This window comes from Microcaecilia unicolor, chromosome 4 (assembly GCF_901765095.1).
Source record: "Microcaecilia unicolor chromosome 4, aMicUni1.1, whole genome shotgun sequence".
NCBI classification, from domain to species: Eukaryota; Metazoa; Chordata; class Amphibia; order Gymnophiona; family Siphonopidae; genus Microcaecilia; species Microcaecilia unicolor.
This window is the reverse complement of record NC_044034.1, coordinates 347,606,097-347,624,408: the sequence shown is the minus strand read 5'-3', so window position 1 is coordinate 347,624,408 and position 18,312 is coordinate 347,606,097. Positions and strand designations below refer to the sequence as shown.

Here is an 18,312-nt window from a genome sequence, read left to right as displayed (position 1 = left end):
AAAACAGGATACTGGCCTAGCTGGATCATTGGTCTGACCCAGTATGGCTACTCTTATATTATGTTCTTATAGGCAGGATACAACTCCCCCCCCCCCCCCAAGTCCCCATCATAGCATTCCCAAACTCTCAATTCCCAGAGATTACTCACAGGTATCACAGCTGTGGCTTGGGGCTGTTTTTGTTCCACCCTCTTCCCCCTCCTTTTTCTGCTGAAAACAAACAAACAGCTCCAGAAAAGAAAGGAGAGAGAGAAATATGCAGCTAACTCAAAGGCCATGTGCAGGATTTTATAACACTGGGGCATTAACACAAAGTCTTCAGAGTAAAGGTCAGCTGGCTCTTCGGTGGTCAGTGCTAGTGAGGATTTCAAGCCCATTTGTTCTCTTTTCTGCAAGCATACAGGACCTGTAGCTATTTTCTGGTTTCCTTGAAGGGAATGGGACAAAGAGGAGAAGGAGGAGCTCAGGGAGAGGTGTGCTAGAACATAGTAAAGTGCTGGACAGTTAACAAATGCAGACGGATATCAATGTTTATGTGCAGAATAGCATTCAAACACATACTGTGTCATCAATCTTGTTAACATAAGAACATAAGCATTGCCATACTGGGACAGACCAAAGGGTCCATCAAGACCAGTATCCTGTTTCCAACAGCAGCCAATCCATGTCAAAAGTAACTGGCAAGATCCCAGAACAACAAAACAGATTTTATTCTGCTTATCCCAGAATACGCAGTGGATTTCCCAAGTCCATCTTAATAATGGCGTATGGACTTTTCTTTTAGGGAATTATCCAAAACTTTTTAAAACCTTGCTTAGCTAACTGCTTTTGCTACATTCTCTGGCAACGAATTCCAGAGGTTAATTATGTTGGTAATGCAAAAATTGTACCAGCATACCAAGCTGCATGCACATATATCGGCACATGTGCTAGAAAACTATCATGCATGCAAGTAATGCCGATATTGCAAAAACTGTATGCGCACAACATCAATCCCACATATGCATAGCTGTATGCACATGGTGCTATGAACACAAATACAATATTTTGGTCCACAAAGGTAAAATTATGTATCATACCTGATAATTTTCTTTCCATTAATCATAGCTGATCAATCCATAGACTGGTGGGTTGTGTCCATCTACCAGCAGGTGGAGATAGAGAGCAATCCTTTTGCCTCTCTATATGTGGTCATGTGCTGCCGGAAACTCCTCAGTATGTCGATATCCAAGCTCCATCCGCAGGACTCAGCACTTAGAGAATTACACCCACAAAGGGACACTCTGCCCAGCTCACCACCGCCGAAACGGGGGAGGGGAATTAACCCAGCTCATCCCCACACAAGTGAGGGAGGGGAATCCGTCCAGCTCATCCCCACGGAGCGGGGGAGGGACACCACCCCGCCGATGCGGGGGGATCTGGCTTATCCTGCAACCGCAACCGCGGGAGGAGCTGACTGACCCTAACACCGCCGAAGCGGGAGGGGTACAAAGCTGCCCTACAGCCGCACGAAGCGGGAGGGAGCGCCGGCAGAATTTATGTCTCAATCCAGCCCCGTAAAACGGAGGGGAGAGGAATGCAGCAGCTCACTGTAACACAAACTCGTCAACTCTTGAAGAATCCAATTGAAAAAACTTGAACACGAAGTCCTCCTGAACAGGAACTGAAGACTAAACTTGAATCTGAAATGCAACCAGAATATAAACAGTACAGATATCTGGGAGGGGCTATGGATTGATCAGCTATGATTAATGGAAAGAAAATTATCAGGTATGATACATAATTTTACCTTCCATATCATCATGCTGATCAATCCATAGACTGGTGGGATGTACCGAAGCAGTACTCACCCAGGGCGGGACATTGAAATCCCTGACCGCAACACTGAAGCTCCAAACCGGGCCTCCGCCCGAGCAGCCACAGTCAAGCGGTAATGCCTGGAGAAGGTATGGGCCGATGCCCAAGTTGCCGCCTTGCAAATCTCTTCCAAGGAGACGGACCCGGCCTCTGCCATCGAGGCCGCCTGAGCTCTAGCGGAGTGAGCCTTCAGCTGGATAGGCGACACCTTCCCCGCGGCCACATAAGCCGCTGCAATGGCTTCCTTGACCCATCTTGCCACTGTAGGCTTAGCAGCCTGCAGACCATTACGAGGAAATCATTGGTCACTTCCAAGTATCTGATGACTCGTCTCACATCCAGATATTTGAGAGCAGAGTATTCCTCTGGGTAGTCCTCCCTACGAAAGGAAGGGAGACAGAGCTGCTGATTCACATGGAAGCGAGAAACAATCTTGGGCAGGAAGGAAGGCACTGTGCGAATAGACACTCCTGCCTCAGTGAACTGCAGAAAAGGCTCTCGACATGAGAGTGCCTGGAGCTCGGAAACTCTTCTGGCTGAAGTGATAGCCACCAAAAAGACTGCTTTCAACGTCAGGTCTTTCAGAGATGCCCTCGACAAGGGTTCAAAAGGCGGCTTCTGCAAGGCTCTTAGCACCAGGTTGAGATTCCACGCAGACACCACTGAGTGCAGAGGAGGGCGCAGGTGATTAACTCCCTTGAGAAAACGTACCACATCTGGCTGCGAAACCAGGGAAGCACCCTTCAGGCGGCCCCTGAAGCAAGCCAGAGCCGCTACCTGGACTTTAAGGGAACTGAGCGACAGGCCTTTCTCCAGACCTTCTTGCAGGAACGCCAGCACTGAAGAAATTGGAGAAGTGAAGGGAGAAAGTGAGCCTGCTTCACACCACGCTGCAAAGGTACGCCAAACCCTGGCGTAAGCAGTAGAAGTAGAGCGCTTCCTCGCTCTCAGCATAGTGGCGATGACCTTGTCTGAGAAGCCCTTCTTCCTCAGACGCTGCCGCTCAATAGCCAGGCCGTAAGACCAAAGGGGTAGGGATCCTCCATCACCACGGGACCCTGATGCAACAGGCCCTGCTCCACTGGCAGTCACAGAGGGTCGTCCACTGAGAGCCTGATCAAGTCCGCATACCAGGGACGTCTGGGCCAGTCCGGACCCACCAGGATTATCCGGCCCGGATGCTTTGCCACCCGGTCTAGTACCCTGCCCAACATGGGCCAGGGCGGGAACACATAGAGAATCTCTTGTGTCGGCCACTGTTGGAGAAGAGCATCTACTCCCAGAGATCAAGGGTCCCGTCCTCTGCTGAAAAAGCGCGGCACTTGGCAATTGGCCGATGACGCCATCAGATCTAGGCTCGGCTGGCCCCAGCGCTTCGTGATGTCCAAGAACGCCTGAGCCGATAACTGCCACTCTCCGGGATCCAAGGTACGGCGACTGAGAAAGTCCGCCTTGACATTCATGACTCCGGCAATGTGGGCACCTGTTCCAGGTTCGCTTCCGCCCACTGGCATAGATTCATGGCTTCCTTGGCTAGAGGGGCGCTCTTGGTACCTCCCTGGCGGTTGACATAGGCCACAGCCGTGGCATTGACCGACAGGACCCGTACTGGCTTCAACGCCAGTACCGGGAGGAACTCCAAAAGCGCCAACCGAATGGCTCTGAGTTCCAGGAGGTTGATAGACCACTTTGCCTCTGCAGGAGACCAGAGCCCCTGCGCTGTCCTTCCCAAGCAGTGGGCTCCCCAGCCCGTCAAAGAGGCGTCCGTCGTGACGACAATCCACTCCGGGGTCACAAGAGGCATCCCTGCAGACAACTTGTCTGTCTTCAGCCACCAGCTCAGCGCCTTGCGCACTGCTGGATCCAAGGGAAGGTGCACAGCATAATCCTCCGACACCGGAGTCCAGCGCTGCAGCAGAGAGTGTTGTAGTGGTCTCATATGAGCCCTGGCCCAGGGCACTACTTCCATCGTGGCCGTCATAGAGCCCAACAGCTGCACATAGTCCCAAGCCCGAAGCGGAGAGGCTACTAGGAACTGGTCCACCTGAGCCTGAAGTTTGACAATCCGATTGTCCGGCAGGAACACTCTGCCCACTTGGGTGTCGAATCGAACTCCCAGATACTCCAGGGACTGAGTCGGGCGCAGCTGGCTTTTCTCCTAGTTGATGATCCACCCCAGGGAGCTCAAAAGAGCAATCACCCGGTCCACAGCTTTGCCGCACTCTGCATAAGAGGGGGCTCGGCTCAACCAGTCGTCCAGATAAGGATGGACTTGTACTCCTTCCTTTCGCAGGAAGGCTGCGATGACCACCATTACTTTGGAGAAGGTCCGCGGAGCAGTAGCCAACTCGAACGGGAGGGCTCTGAACTGGAAGTGTCGGCCCAGGACTGCAAAACGCAGAAAGCGTTGATGAGGAGGCCAGATGGGAATATGCAAGTACGCTTCCTTGATGTCCAAGGATGCCAGGAACTCCCCTGCCTTCACTGCCGCTATAACAGAGCGGAGAGTCTCCATGCGAAAGTGCCGAACTTTCAAGGCCCGATTGACCCCTTTGAGGTCGAGGATAGGCCGTACAGAACCTCCTTTCTTTGGTACCACAAAGTAAATGGAGTAACGTCCCTTGCCAAGCTGATTTTCTGGCACCGGAACGACCGCACCCAGGCGGATCAGATTGTCCAAGGTCTGCTGCACTGCCACAGCTTTGACCGGAGACTTGCAGGGAGAGAGTACAAACCCGTCTCTTAAGGGTCGGCAGAACTCTAGCTTGTAGCCGTCTCTGATGACTTCCAGCACCCAAGCGTCTGAAGTTACCCTGGTCCACTCGCCCAGAAACGAGGACAGGCGTCCTCCAATCTGCACTGGGCCATGGACCAGGACCCCGTTATTGGGTACGAGACCCTGGGGGAGGACCGGAGGGCGCACCTCCGGGACGGCGGTCTCTGCGAAAGGAATGCTGCTTGGGGGAGAAATTCCTCTTGAAGGAAGAGGGGGCAGAGGAGCCCGACTTGCCCGGGCGGTACCGACGGGCTTCCTGAAACCGTCCTCTGGAGATACCGGGGCGAGCACTGGCCCGAGCCCTGACCTCTGGTAACCTCTTGCCCTTAGACGTGCCGAGATCGGTCACAATTTTGTCCAGCTCGACCCCAAAGAGCAGCTTGCCTTTAAAAGGCAACTTAGCCAGGCGGGACTTAGAAGCGTGGTCAGCAGACCAATGTTTCAGCCAAAGCCACCGCCGCGCAGAGACTGTCTGAGCCATACCTTTAGCCGAGGCTCTCAAGACATCATACAGTAAGTCTGCCAAATAAGCCAAGCCCGATTCCAGGGCCGGCCAATCAGCCCTCAAGGAAGGATCCGAGGGGGAAGCCCGCTGCACAATCGTCAGGCACGCCCTGGCCACATAGGAGCCGCAAACTGAGGCCTGCAAACTTAAGGCAGCCGCCTCGAAGGACGACCTTAAGGCCGCCTCCAATCTTCTGTCTTGGGCGTCCTTTAGGGCCGTGCCACCTTCCACCGGCAACGCCGTTTTCTTAGTCACCGCAGTGATTAAAGAATCCACGGTAGGCCAAAGAAAGGCCTCCCGTTCACTTTCAGGCAAAGGATAGAGGCGGGACATAGCCCTAGCCACTTTGAGGCTAGCTTCCGGGACATCCCATTGAGCCGAAATTAAGGTGTGCATGGCATCATGCACGTGGAAGGTTCTAGGCGGGCGCTTCGTCCCCAGCATAATGGCGGAGCCAACAGGGGCTGAGGGAGAGACGTCCTCTGGAGAGGAAATCTTCAAAATGCTCATGGCCTGCACTAACAGGTTGGGCAAATCCTCTGAGCGAAAGATCCGCGCTGCAGAGGGGTCATCCGCTCCATCCGAGCGGGAATCCATCTCCTCCAAGGAATCCCCAAAGGACCGTTGGGAGAACTCAGATACGCTGCCCTCATCTACATCAGAGGAAACAGAGTCCTCTAAGGCCTGGGAATCCACCCGAGGGCGTTTACTTCCGGGGGCCTCAACCCCTTTATCGGACAAGGGAGAAGGGGCAGCGTTTTGCATAAGGAAGGCCTGATGTAGCAGCAAAATAAACTCAGGGGAGAAACCCCCCAGACTGTGCACTTCAGCAGCCTGGGCCACAGCCCTAGACGCACCCTCAACCGGCGCTCGCAAGAGCGGGGGAGAAACATGCTGCGCATCCAAGATGGCGTCCTGCGTGACACTCCGCGAAGGAGCCGCGCGGGAAGAACGGCGCTTAACTTTAGCCGCTTTTTTGCCGTCGCCCAAATCAAGGGCGGCCATGGCATTAACGTCTCCCAGCTCAAGGGCGGCCCAAGAAGAAGCCGTCCGAGCAGAGTGGCCGGCCAAGATGGCGGAGGCGAGCAGCTGGGGATGGGCGTTTATGGCGGGAAAAACCGCCACACCGGAGGAAGACCCGGGACACTGACCGGCCTCCAAACTGACACCCAACAAGGGCGAATCAGACTTTAAGACCCCCGCATCCCCGCTAGAAGCGCACACGCGGTCCGGGGAGCGATTCTTCGCGCCCTCGCCCTCCGACACCATAGGCCACGTGGAGATCGATCGGGGAACCCGCTATAAAAAGGTAAAAATTACCTGCTTCTCGCTCCGAGCTGTAACAACCTGGTGTCCCAGTGAGTAGCTGCAATAAACGTCGAAATAAACGCCTTTAAGGACGTCCAAAATTTTTTTTTTTTTTTTTTTAACGGAGCCAGCGGGAGGGGGGAGAAAAGGAGGGACCTGGCGCCACCAGGTTTGCACTTGCTCAAGAAGAGCCCTCAACCCCAGGTACTCAACAAAACCTAAAAATTAGGCTTGGAGACCTAGCCAGAGCTGCTGCTGTGTGTGACCACCACCTGCTGAGATAGAGAACATACTGAGGAGTTTCCGGCAGCACATGACCACATATAGGGAGGCAAAAGGATTGCTCTCTATCTCCACCTGCTGGTAGATGGACACAACCCACCAGTCTATGGATTGATCAGCATGATGATATGGAAATATAGTTAGCATTGTGCACAACACATTTGGTTAGTGTATGTGGGGGGGGGGGAAACTTTTTTTTTTTTAATGTTCGTGTTAGGAAATTGTGCACTCAGCTGTAGGGCACAGCTGTAAATCAAGGTTACTGCATCAACCTCACAGATGGGCAAACAAGAAGCCCCATGACTTTTGCTCTAACCCTCCCCCACCCCACAGTGCTCATCCTCCCTCCTCCAAACCTCTGCATTTTGCTGACCTTCTTTGCTCTGTGCATCTGCTCCAATCATACACCTCTCTCCATCTGTCAATCAAATGCTAGGAGGAGGGCAGATTAGGGAATGAAGTGGCTCTTTTTTTTTGCTCTTTCAGGCTCACCCCCTCACCATTTATTCTCTACAAGCTGCCTGAGAAAGGAGATGCTGGAGCAGGATGCAGGTGGCTTTTTTTTACTGGGGTCCTGTCCAGCAGAGATGAGACCTTAACAGCTCTGGAGCTAATTGTTGTAGCTGTGGCCCTGCTCATGAGCACATGTTTTGCGATGCTCCTGTCACCTTGAAAGAGCACCAAGGAACACTGGCTAAGAAGTACTGCTTTAACTGGCTAACTTCTGCCTTTATATTCCCAGTTGAACTGAACAACACAAAATCTTTAAAAGGTGCTGACACTACAGCATTAAGGCTGATTTTAAAACTACAGTATGCTCAAATATTCAAGGCAGATGAAGGTACAAACGGCATACCTTGCTCTATAAAGCACTTCTCAAAGGTGCATATAAGATCTAAGAGTGAAAATAGTCAAGACATGCACACAAACTTTTAACCGAGACATCAGGGCTCAAGAGGAACTACTACCACTTAACAGCAAGCCTAGAAACACACGCAAAAAAAATAAAAATAAAAAACTTTCAGTAGAAGTTAGTTATTCACCAGCAGCTGTCACAAATGTTTTCCTCTTCTGAACAAACATCCTGAGTTTTCTTGCTCAATCCATCAGCCTCTGTGCTTGGATGCAATACACAGATAAGTCACCCTGTTTACAATTAACTGCACAGAGGGAACCTCTCATCTTCTGCAATAATTCACAGGCCTTGACACGCACTTCCTGGAATAAAGCGGTGACTGTAGCCCTAAGCAGACATACAGCTAATAACTATAACTCACATCCAAAAGACACACGGGTTCTGGCTGCTGCTGGACACTGCATTGCTGCCTTTAACCTCGCAGCATATCCCAAGCAAAAGAAAGACGATTTTGCTGACTGCTTAGAAGAGATACCAAAAGAAACTAGACCTCAGTATTTCCTAGTTAAGAGGAAAAAAAAATATCTCTAGGCAGGCTGGGTAATGTAGTCACGTGCCTTTCATAATACACTTCCTAACCTAGAATTTCATGCCTGCAAGTAAACAGCGACACCGTCCAGGACGTCTAGATAAGTGTTACAAGCAAATAACATGCAAATTTTAGACTGTTCCTTTAAAAAAACTGTCAAAGAAAAAAAAACCCTCTGAGGCACACAAAGCAGTCTACCATAAAATGAAAAAAAAAATTGCCTAGCTGAAAATCTTCACATCTGTACATTAATCAAATCTAAACTGGAGGGATAAGCATTTCACTGCTGGGACCAAATCTTTACTTCGTGAGCTGATCCTGTGGTTTTTGGATTACATTTACCCATTCAGGTTTGGCCAAATTTGATCTTTTATCCTCTCTGACTGAATAATCCGCCAAAATCTTTTCAAACTATAAGTACAACTGAAAGATTAAGTTCTGAGATGTCATGTGAAGTCAAAGACTCTCCTTCATCTGAAGCAAACACGGTTTATGAGAAATTTCCCCCTCCCTTCTAGATCACACACTTGGCAGGCAGGATAAATAAAATCTGCAAGTCCCATTTTCCACTGCCAAAGAAACTTAGGACCCTGTTTACTAAGACGCACTAGCGTTTTTAGTGAGCACCTAAAATTAGTGTGTGCTAAATGCTAAAGACGCCCATATATTCCTATAGGAAATGTTAGCCTGCCCTTAGCACAGCTTAGTAAACAGGGCCCTTAATCTGTGGATTTAAATCTAACACATGGGTCTCTATGATCACATTTTACTTTCCTCACACCGAGTTTTTTTTTTTAACCTAAATTCATTTTATCTCTTGTGGTCTACCCAGATAGCTGGTTCCAGGGGGGTAGCCTGAAGTCTCTTTTTGGAGGGGGCTCGGGGGGGGGGGGGGGGGTTCTAGCATTTCCTCTCTGCTCTTCCCACCCGCTGGCTTGCTGCCAACACATTTGTTGATGGGAATGCCCAAGTCTTACCAGCCAAACAGATCCACTGCCTGATCCCCACTTCCAGTGCAGAGAGGAAAACAGCAGAATGCTTCAGTCAGGTATGCTTGCACCAGCGCACCTGTACATGCTCAGTTCATGCACAGAAGTACCATCGCCAGTGGTTGACTGGTTTCCTTGCTACTGAGGTGGGGGGGGGAGGGATGTTTCAGGCAGTGGATCTGTTCAGCTGGCAGGGCCTGGGCATCCTTGCCACCCATTCAATGGTGCTACAAGTTTGGAGGGGGCCTGAGCCCAACGTCAGGAGGAGGGGGGAGGGGAAAGGGTCAGACCTCCCCACAGCTACACCACTGGCAGGTCAGGATCTCTGTCAGACCCTTCCTGTAAAAGCAAGGCAGGTCCAGAACACATCTATTTCTCTCACAGGGCCCCAACATGGTAAGCGGCACTAGTGCAGCTGTTTATTCCTGATGTAGAGAGGCTTTTTAGCACAGAAAAATCAGAAATAAACCACTGTGCTTTATATTTTAAGTATGCTCCACAAAGTTTTGTGGTCAAAATTGTGGATGTTTCCAGATGTCACCAAGTCCACTCAGGACAGACGAAAGCGCTTCCTAGATACGAGGGAAGAAGTAAAGACTTTCGGTGAGACACTTCTTTTGGCGTATCCCTGCAAATGAATTGTGCAATATATAGGTGTGAAATTGGTCTTTTTTTTATGCCAGAACAGCTTAGGTCTTTTCTGGACCCGAAGAGGGTAATGTAGCATCTGCTTAATTGGTTGTTTAGGGATTATAAATGCTGTTAATTACAGGTTTGGGCTTTATTTCTCATGTTTCAAAATTTTTTCCTTTTTCAACCTCCTTGTCTTGTTAGCCACTCTCTCAAGTATTGTGGTCTAAGGAAGGGATAATTGCACTATTACTACTATTGTTTTTTTCTTTTATCTTTTCTAATAGTTATAATTTTCCTGGATGGGTATTTTCCCTGAGTTTAATGTAACAAGTGGATTCTTGTGTATTATGTTTGAAATTTATAAATTAAAAATTAAAAAACACTGCACTAAAGGATAGTGTGGAGAGTCAAATCATTAATTTTTGCACCCTAGTCCATAAAATCATCCATGGTGACGCTCCAGCTTATATGTCGGACCTAATAGAACTACCACCCAGGAACGCAAAAAAATCTTCTCGCACATTCCTCAATCTTCATCCTCCTAAGTGCAAAGGCCTGAAATACAAACTAATGCACTTATCTACCTTCTCCTACATGAGTACGCAGTTCTGGAATGCGTTGCCATGTCACCTGAAAACGGTCTATGAATTGACCAACTTCTGTAAAGCATTGAAAACTTCTCTCTTTGACAAGATATATCACAATGACCAACACATGTAACTGTACAACCCTTAATACATCCAGCATTATCTTATAATGCCTTTTGCTTTTACACTATCGTGTATTTCATCTTCATGTAACCCAAAAACACTCTGTAAAACCAATTGTATACCCTCTTCTGTTTCAGTATCCATGACGAATTGTAAGCCACATTGAGCCTGCAAAGAGGTGGGATAATGTGGGATACAAATGCAATAAATAAAATAAAAATAAAATAAATAAATTGTTCAAAATGCAAAAAGCCAAGCTAAATTTTGAGGTGTATTTGTGTGTGTGTAATATTTTGTTTTTAAACTTCCTTCGCAGTGCTGGAGTAAAGATGCATTTGGGAGCAAAGGTGATTCAAGAAAAAGTGCGGCATTTCACCTCGGATTACCTTGTTCAGCCCAGACCTCTGACTCTTCCCCATCCCCTAAGAGAGTACCCCAATATACTGCTGGGGATGTGGCACTTCCATTTTGGAAGATGAGGGTGGGATGAAGATGGCATAGCTAGATATCTCAAGAGAGCGCATCTGGATGCCTCCCTAGCACCAGATCAGTATTACTGGTGGTGGGGGGGGGGGGGGGGGGGGGGGGGGGGGGGGGGAGGGAGGGGAGATGGAGGTGCTCTGCTTGAAAGCTCCCTGAATCTGGTGCCCTCGCCTGGCGGGGGTGGGGGAAGAGAGATAACCTCCGGTCAGTGTGTTAGCCAATCCCTGTTCAAGCACAGACAGGAAGGGGAGTCACCTCGATGCAGGAGAGCAGTATAGATTACTGCAGTAGTGTGTAGTATTTTTTTTTTTTGTCAATGTTTAATGTTGTGGTATTTTGCACACCATTAATTTATGACATCAGAATGGTTTTTTTTTTTCAGTACATGCTCAGCCTAATGCACAGCTTATGACATCAGCACCATAGTGAGCAAAACCTACAAGCAGATGATCAAAGCCTCGCACTGTTCCAAACAGCGATCTAAAAATAGCGCTGGAACACTGCGGGGCGTTATTGGACTTATGATAGAGATAATGACATGCAAATTTAAGCACGCCATTATCTCTGATCATGGGGTAAAAGTGCGGGAGGATTTCTGAATTCAAAGATAAGTTGGATATTTGGACATTTCTGATATTGATGTTGATAGATATTATTTGCAATATTTGAAGTAAAAGATTGCAACATATAAGCTATACCCATTGATGGATGTTTAAGATAAGCAAAGAGGAAAATAAAATAGAGGTTTTCTGCCAATGAAGAGACGCTGGTCAGCGAGTGTGTGAATATAATATTTAGACTGCAGACATACAGAGGCATTTTCCCTCTTTAAAATCTCAGTTGCTCAAGAGGATAGCATTATCACTGAATTAATAAATTAAAAAGATTTGAAAGAATTAAAAACTAAAATAAAAAAAAACTGAAAAAAATCTCTGTTTAAAGAAGAATTCACAGTAAGATTACATAGTAGATAGTAGATATACTTATAAGCACACCATACGCAGGCTTTCTTGATGAATATGCTTATTTAAAAAATAACACACACATCCACACCACAGTGATCTACTGATAAAGCTACCAATGTCAGTGGTGCAATTTGTCGGCATATGATTTTACACCCAAGATTTACAGCGCCCACCTCCTCATCGATCCGGAAGCATAAACCTATTTATCTTCATTCAAATAAAGTTTTTTTTAAATGTCTATTTTTGTGAACATGTTCACCATAAGTACATAAGTATTACCATACTGGGACAGACCAAAGGTCCATCAAGCCCAGCATCCTGTTTCCAACAGTGGCCAATCCAGGTCACAAATACCTGGCAAGATCCCACAAAAGTACAAAACATTTTATGCTGCTTATCCCAGAAATAAGTAGTGGATTTTCTCCAAGTCCATTTTAATAATGGCCTATGGAGGACTTCTCCCTTAGGAAGCCGTCAGGTCCTGCCCTTTGGCATACTGAAGCGCCTGGCACCAACGTCAGGCTTGTCGGTCTATAATTACCCGTATCTCCTCTGGAACTTTTTTTAAAAAATTGGTGTTACGTTGGCCACCCTCCAATCTTCCGGAACCACGCTTGATTTTAAAGATAAACCTGTTTATTATGTAAGCCACATTGAGCCTGCTAACAAGTGGGAAAGCGCGGGGTATAAGTGTTACAATACAATACCAATCCTAAGGGATAAATGAGCCCAATATTCCTCTAACAGTTATACTAATTATTCCCTCCCATCATCATATAAAATCTCATTCTATTTGATCCTCCTGTTTTAGGGTTGTAGATCTTATATGCAACTACCTTCCGCTTGAAATGCAATTCAGAATCCTCACTTAAATATTTGGCCCAGCTTAAGACTTATTTTTACTCAAATGCCTGTCCTTTATTGTCCACTACATCATGATTATCCTGTACGCCTTACAAGAATAAATTGTTAATTCATTCTTTTGGCTACCTTGCGCGGCCCAAGGGCATCCTTTCCTGTCACTAGGGCATATTTTTTTAAATCTCCCTATACTGTTTTCTTGTTTTGTTTAAGTTTATACCCATTTCCCTTATCCCTTTTAGGCTATATGATAACAAATGTAACCTAAGTTCCTCATTTACCTGTTCTCTGATAACTGAATTGATTTTAAACTTTTGTTATAAACTGCTTAGCTTCTTTGTAATTAGTAGTATAGTAAATAAAACTGAAATGTGAAAGAGTACTACGCACAAGAAACTTTGCAGATGAATGGTGGGGGGGGGGGGGGGGTGTTGAAAACAGAACCAACTTTACTGAAAGTGAGATGAAAAGCAACACAGACAAGTTTGGCAGGTGTAAGAGAGGGGAGGAGATACATAAGAACATAAGCATTGCCATACTGGGACAGACCAAAAGGTCCATCAAACCCAGTATCCTGTTTCCAACAGTGGCCAATCCCGGTCACCAGAACACAATATTAAATTTAATTTTGCACCTACACTTCTGAAATACTTACTCATATAAGCTTTCCCGCGTTGGGTCTGGATTATTATCTAGGATCCTCTGATAACGATCACTGCCAGGGTCATCTTCATATAAAGCTTCAATTTCCTCCACCTGATCCCTGATATATTCTGGGACTATGAATGGATTATAATCATCCCAAAGCATTCTGTAAAGAAATGCATTAGGCAGAAATCACAATGGAGAAACAGGTTTTGAATCTCTCCTTTTGCTGTGGCCTTTCAGGAGAAGAAACATACATATATAGTTATCAAGAACCAGTATACTAAGGGACATCCCCTTAAGGGTTAACTCAGTGTTATCTCTGATTTGAGAGAGAGAAATTCTACTGCCTCACTCCCCTTTCTTAACAGCCTTCTATAGCTACTGGTTTGATTTTTGTTTTGGAGAAGAGAAACATGAAATCAGAGCTTTTCATCAGAAAACAGAATATTCTGGTGTATTTCATGCTGAAGCACATGTGTCATAAGAAAAACAACTTGTGTTAAAGTTCAATCTGACTATATGTAAATCATGAGAAAAACAGTGCTGTCCGCTACGAGACAGATGATTTCAGGGAAACTGGTCACGTGAATTAGGTTATGCTATATTTCTAGAACACTTTCCTTCAACAAATTCAATCCAAAGCAGTTTAGAATACAATACAATTAATAACGGTGCAATAATAAAATATAACTAAAACAATGGTGTTCCCACAAACCAAATTCTCTCAAACATTCTATTTAGAAATTAAGTATAGACCATCAGTGGAGCCATTCCATGACTCAAGGGAATTCAAAATGCACCAAACTCTTCACTGGTCTAATTAAGTAATCATATCATCACTCAATGGTGTAATTCTGCTATGCTCAGTCCTCAATGGATTGACCCCCCAGCTGTGTATTAAAGTTACATCTGTGATTAACATTACCCGTTCTACTAAAAACATTGTGTATATTATCCAATGCCCTTGTAAGAAGATTTATATTGGTCGAAGTAGTAGACTGATAAAAATACGACTGAATGAACAAGAATCTAAAATTTTACATTGAATGGAAGAAGCTCCTCTAGTGGTAAACTGGATGACTATGAACCACACTATACAAGATATTCGTTGGTGTATAACTGACTCTGTACAAAGTGGGTGGGAGGGTGGCAATTTCGAATGTGTCTCAACTGTAAGGAGCAGCACTGGATATTTAAACTTCAAACTGTTGAGCCAAAAGGGCTCAATAGAGAAACTGAATGGTCTTCCCTGGTCTGACCTAGTCCTGTGTTTGAACATCATGTGACCATGGTGATATATATAAGAAAAAATACCGTAGCCATGTTTGAAACTGAACCAGTTAGGAGTATGGTGAAAGGTATGGATGATTACACAGATGTCTAATCTAGATGGTTATTGCAGCAAATCCTATATAATAATTTGCACCTCCAACACTCTACATCTGGATGGCTGGGTTCGTAACATCTATTACCATTGGTCCGCCCTCGCGTCAAAACGTAATGACATCAGAGGGCGGAACAATGAGAGGGAAGGGAATGCTGGAGGCGAGCTGCGTCAGAAAGGATGTTACGAATGGAACGGAAGCCAGCGCCAGCCAGACAACGTTCAGGTACAAATGGAGGCGAGGAGAGATTCGTGGGACATCGAAGGGAGGGAGGACGGAAGGAAGGGAAGGAGAGGGGAGGGCAGGGCAGAGAAGAATTGATGGACATGGATGGGATGGGAGGACAGTAGAGGAGAGAATCGCGGGACACGAATGGGAGGGCAGGGAAGAGGAGAATTGCTGGACATGGAGGGGAGGGGAGAGAGAAAAACAAAGCTTACAGGACAGCCTACCTAGGGCCTGTTTCATTGTTGAGGAAACGGGCATGGTTCCACTAGTAAGTATATATTTATGTGGTTCTGAAGAGCTTATATATGTTCATATTTGAAGGTTTTCGTTGTGGATATTTGATATATAGTGGGAACGCCTTGAAACAGCTTTTTGGCAAAACACGTGTCGACACAGATTTGCCTGTGAACACTCACTGCTAAGATAAGTGAATTGTTACTCATATATATATATAAAATATATATATATATATATATTATTGAAAAGAGTTCTACATTTTGGAGAAATAAATTGAATGAAGATATGATTGCTTAATGAGACCAATGAAGATTTTGGTGCATTCTGAATTCACTTGAGTCAACTCGGGAATGGCACCGCCGATGGCCCATACTTGTTTCAAAATAGAATGTATGAGAGATTTTGGTTTGTGGGAACATTATTATTATATTTATGAATATTTTATCCTAGCAACCTTACTGATTTTTAGTTGAATTTTGCCTATTGTGAACAATAATAAAATATAACATCAATTAAAATACAATAATACATATGGAGAGCAATTTTCACACTGACTGTGTGGCTTGCAGGCTGCAAGGATCTCAGAAGGAAACCCTATGTTGGGTTTCCCCTCTGAAAATGTGTCTGGTGAAGGGGGGAGGGGGAAGACTGCAAATCCAATGGCCTTGTGTATCGCTGCAGATACTTCGAAGCACATGTAAAATCTGCCCAGAGCTCCCCCAGGCTTCCTCTACACAAGATGTGCATTTTTGTTTTATTGTGGGTAAAGCATCCACTCTGCAAATTAGACCACTGAATTCAAAAGCACACAAGATTCACATTTTTAAAAATCTGCAAATACTTCATTTTTATTAACGCATTTGTAAAGTGTTTACCTAAAACACTGTACTGAGCTTAATAAGTGATCCACATTTCAAAGAAGCTGAGAATTTACATTGTTTCTATGGGAAGGCATGAGACGGCAACTTACTTCAGGAAAGAACCCCCCTCTTCCCACCCTGTCAGACTGTCATAGTAATGCTTGAATGTTTTCACTTATATACACTGTCAGCTAGCACATTTGCTTATTTCCGATCTGAGGAAGAAGGGCAACCTTCGAAAGCTAATCAAGAAATGTATTAAGTTATGTCCAATAAAAAAGGTATCATCTTTTTTTCTTTTCCATGTTTTATTTTGTTTGATTTCTATTGATAACCTTAAGAGTGGACTAACACGGCTACCACACTCCTCTAGAAAAAAACATATAACCCATGCTGGAATTTACCCAAAACAATAAGGATGGCCTTGTCCACACAAATTGTCTAGTGTCTTATGTTAACTGAGTGGATAGGACCTTCGCTTATCTCATCTGAAAAAGGCATTTCAGCAGCACACTGCCCCGATATCACACTGAACAACTAGATTAGTACTGGCCCAGTGAGAAGAGTCTCCTCTTGGGTAAGTCATCAACACCTATTTTCAAAGTGTTGCTGGGGAGAGTCATTTTAACAGCATTCATGCCCAGCCTTCCACCTCATAATCAGAGTGATGTGTCAGTGTCTGCAACCCAACCCAACCATGGAGACCAACCATGAGAAAATGATCACCACTGCTTTGGTTGAGGCAACAGTAGACTTTTTGGGGACACTGTGGTGTGCTGCAAAGAAGCAATCTGCTATCTCGTTTAGATACTGAAAATTCCAAATCAACTATACAGGTAAACTAAGTTGGGGTTTACAGGACAGTGATTCGCATCTAACCTCAGTCCCCATTCACATTATAAGATAGGGGTTCCCAGGCTCAGTCTTTAAGAGCATCAATCCAGTCAGGTTTTCAGGATTTCCACAATGAATATCTATTATATCTATCTGTATACAATGGAGGCACTGCACACAAACAGATTACATACATATTCATTGGGGATAACCTGATTAGTTCACAGCCATTGAGGGCCGAGTTTGAGGATATCGGGTGTAATGAAACACAGCAACACTAAGACTTCAAAGTCACCTCCCTCTGAAATCTGCCCTCAGCCTCTAAGTTCCATAGACCTGACAACTAAAAAATAAACCCCTTAGGGAAGGTGCTGAATGTCCTCTGACTTACAAGTGCATTAACTTGGCAGCTCCTCAGTATCTCTCTACTCACTTCTCTCTCCCTACACTCCTCCACAGAACTCCATTCACTGGGTAAATCTCTTTTATATGCACCCTTCTCCTCCACCACTAACGCCAGACTCCGTTCCTTTTATCTTGCTGCACCATATGCCTGGAATAGACTTCCTGAGCGGGTACGTCAAGCTCCATCTCTGGCCATCTTCAAATCTAGGGTAAAAGCCCATCTTTTTTATGCTATTTTTAACTCCTAACCCTTACTCACTTGTTCAGTACCCATATTTTATCATTCCCACCTTAGTAATTCCCTTATCTCTTATTTGTCCTGTCTGTCCTAATTAGATTGTAAGCTCTGTCGAGTAGGGACTGTCTCTTCATGTTCAAATGTATAGCGCTGCGTATGTCTAGTAGCATGACGTAACCATTTACATCTTTTTCAAAGATTCTATTGAAGTGCTATCCTATCATCAAATCTGGTCTAGACCTGATGGAGAATTGGGCCTCCACCTTTCAACTAAAACTGAATAGAGAGAAAAGAAAATTTGTTATTATCTAACCCTCTCACTGTTTCATAAACTGTCAAAACTTCACAATGGCAGGACCTGGGCCATCCCGAGAGCACCGTCTTGCCACCGAGCCCAACTGAGGCTCCCTCCCTCCCTATCCGAAGGTTGCCTCAGCGACACAGATCTCTTCCACCTGCCTATCTGGAGGTCGCCGGACACGCATTGTTGCCCTGCTGGGCCCGAATCCCATCAGCGTCCTTGGCATTGACGATCGAGCAGTAGTGTCCCGGCCTCACCACACGCCGAGAGGAGCGCATCTTACGATAACTTTCGAGGTGTGACGAGTGGACCCGGGCAGCCAACGATTTAGCTTACGCGGGACCACGCCGCACACACCAACA

The 18,312-nt window shown here is 45.9% G+C and overlaps 1 protein-coding gene across 1 annotated transcript in view; it reads right to left on the bottom strand.

Annotated features, from left to right (window-relative positions):
* LOC115469500 (E3 ubiquitin-protein ligase TTC3-like) overlaps positions 1-18,312 on the bottom strand; it is a 299,116-nt gene that overhangs the window by 88,001 nt on the left and 192,803 nt on the right. Inside the window, exon 30 of the mRNA XM_030202218.1 lies at positions 13,470-13,625. Coding sequence (XP_030058078.1) covers positions 13,470-13,625 — 156 coding nt within the window. The remainder of the gene's footprint in view (positions 1-13,469; positions 13,626-18,312) is intronic.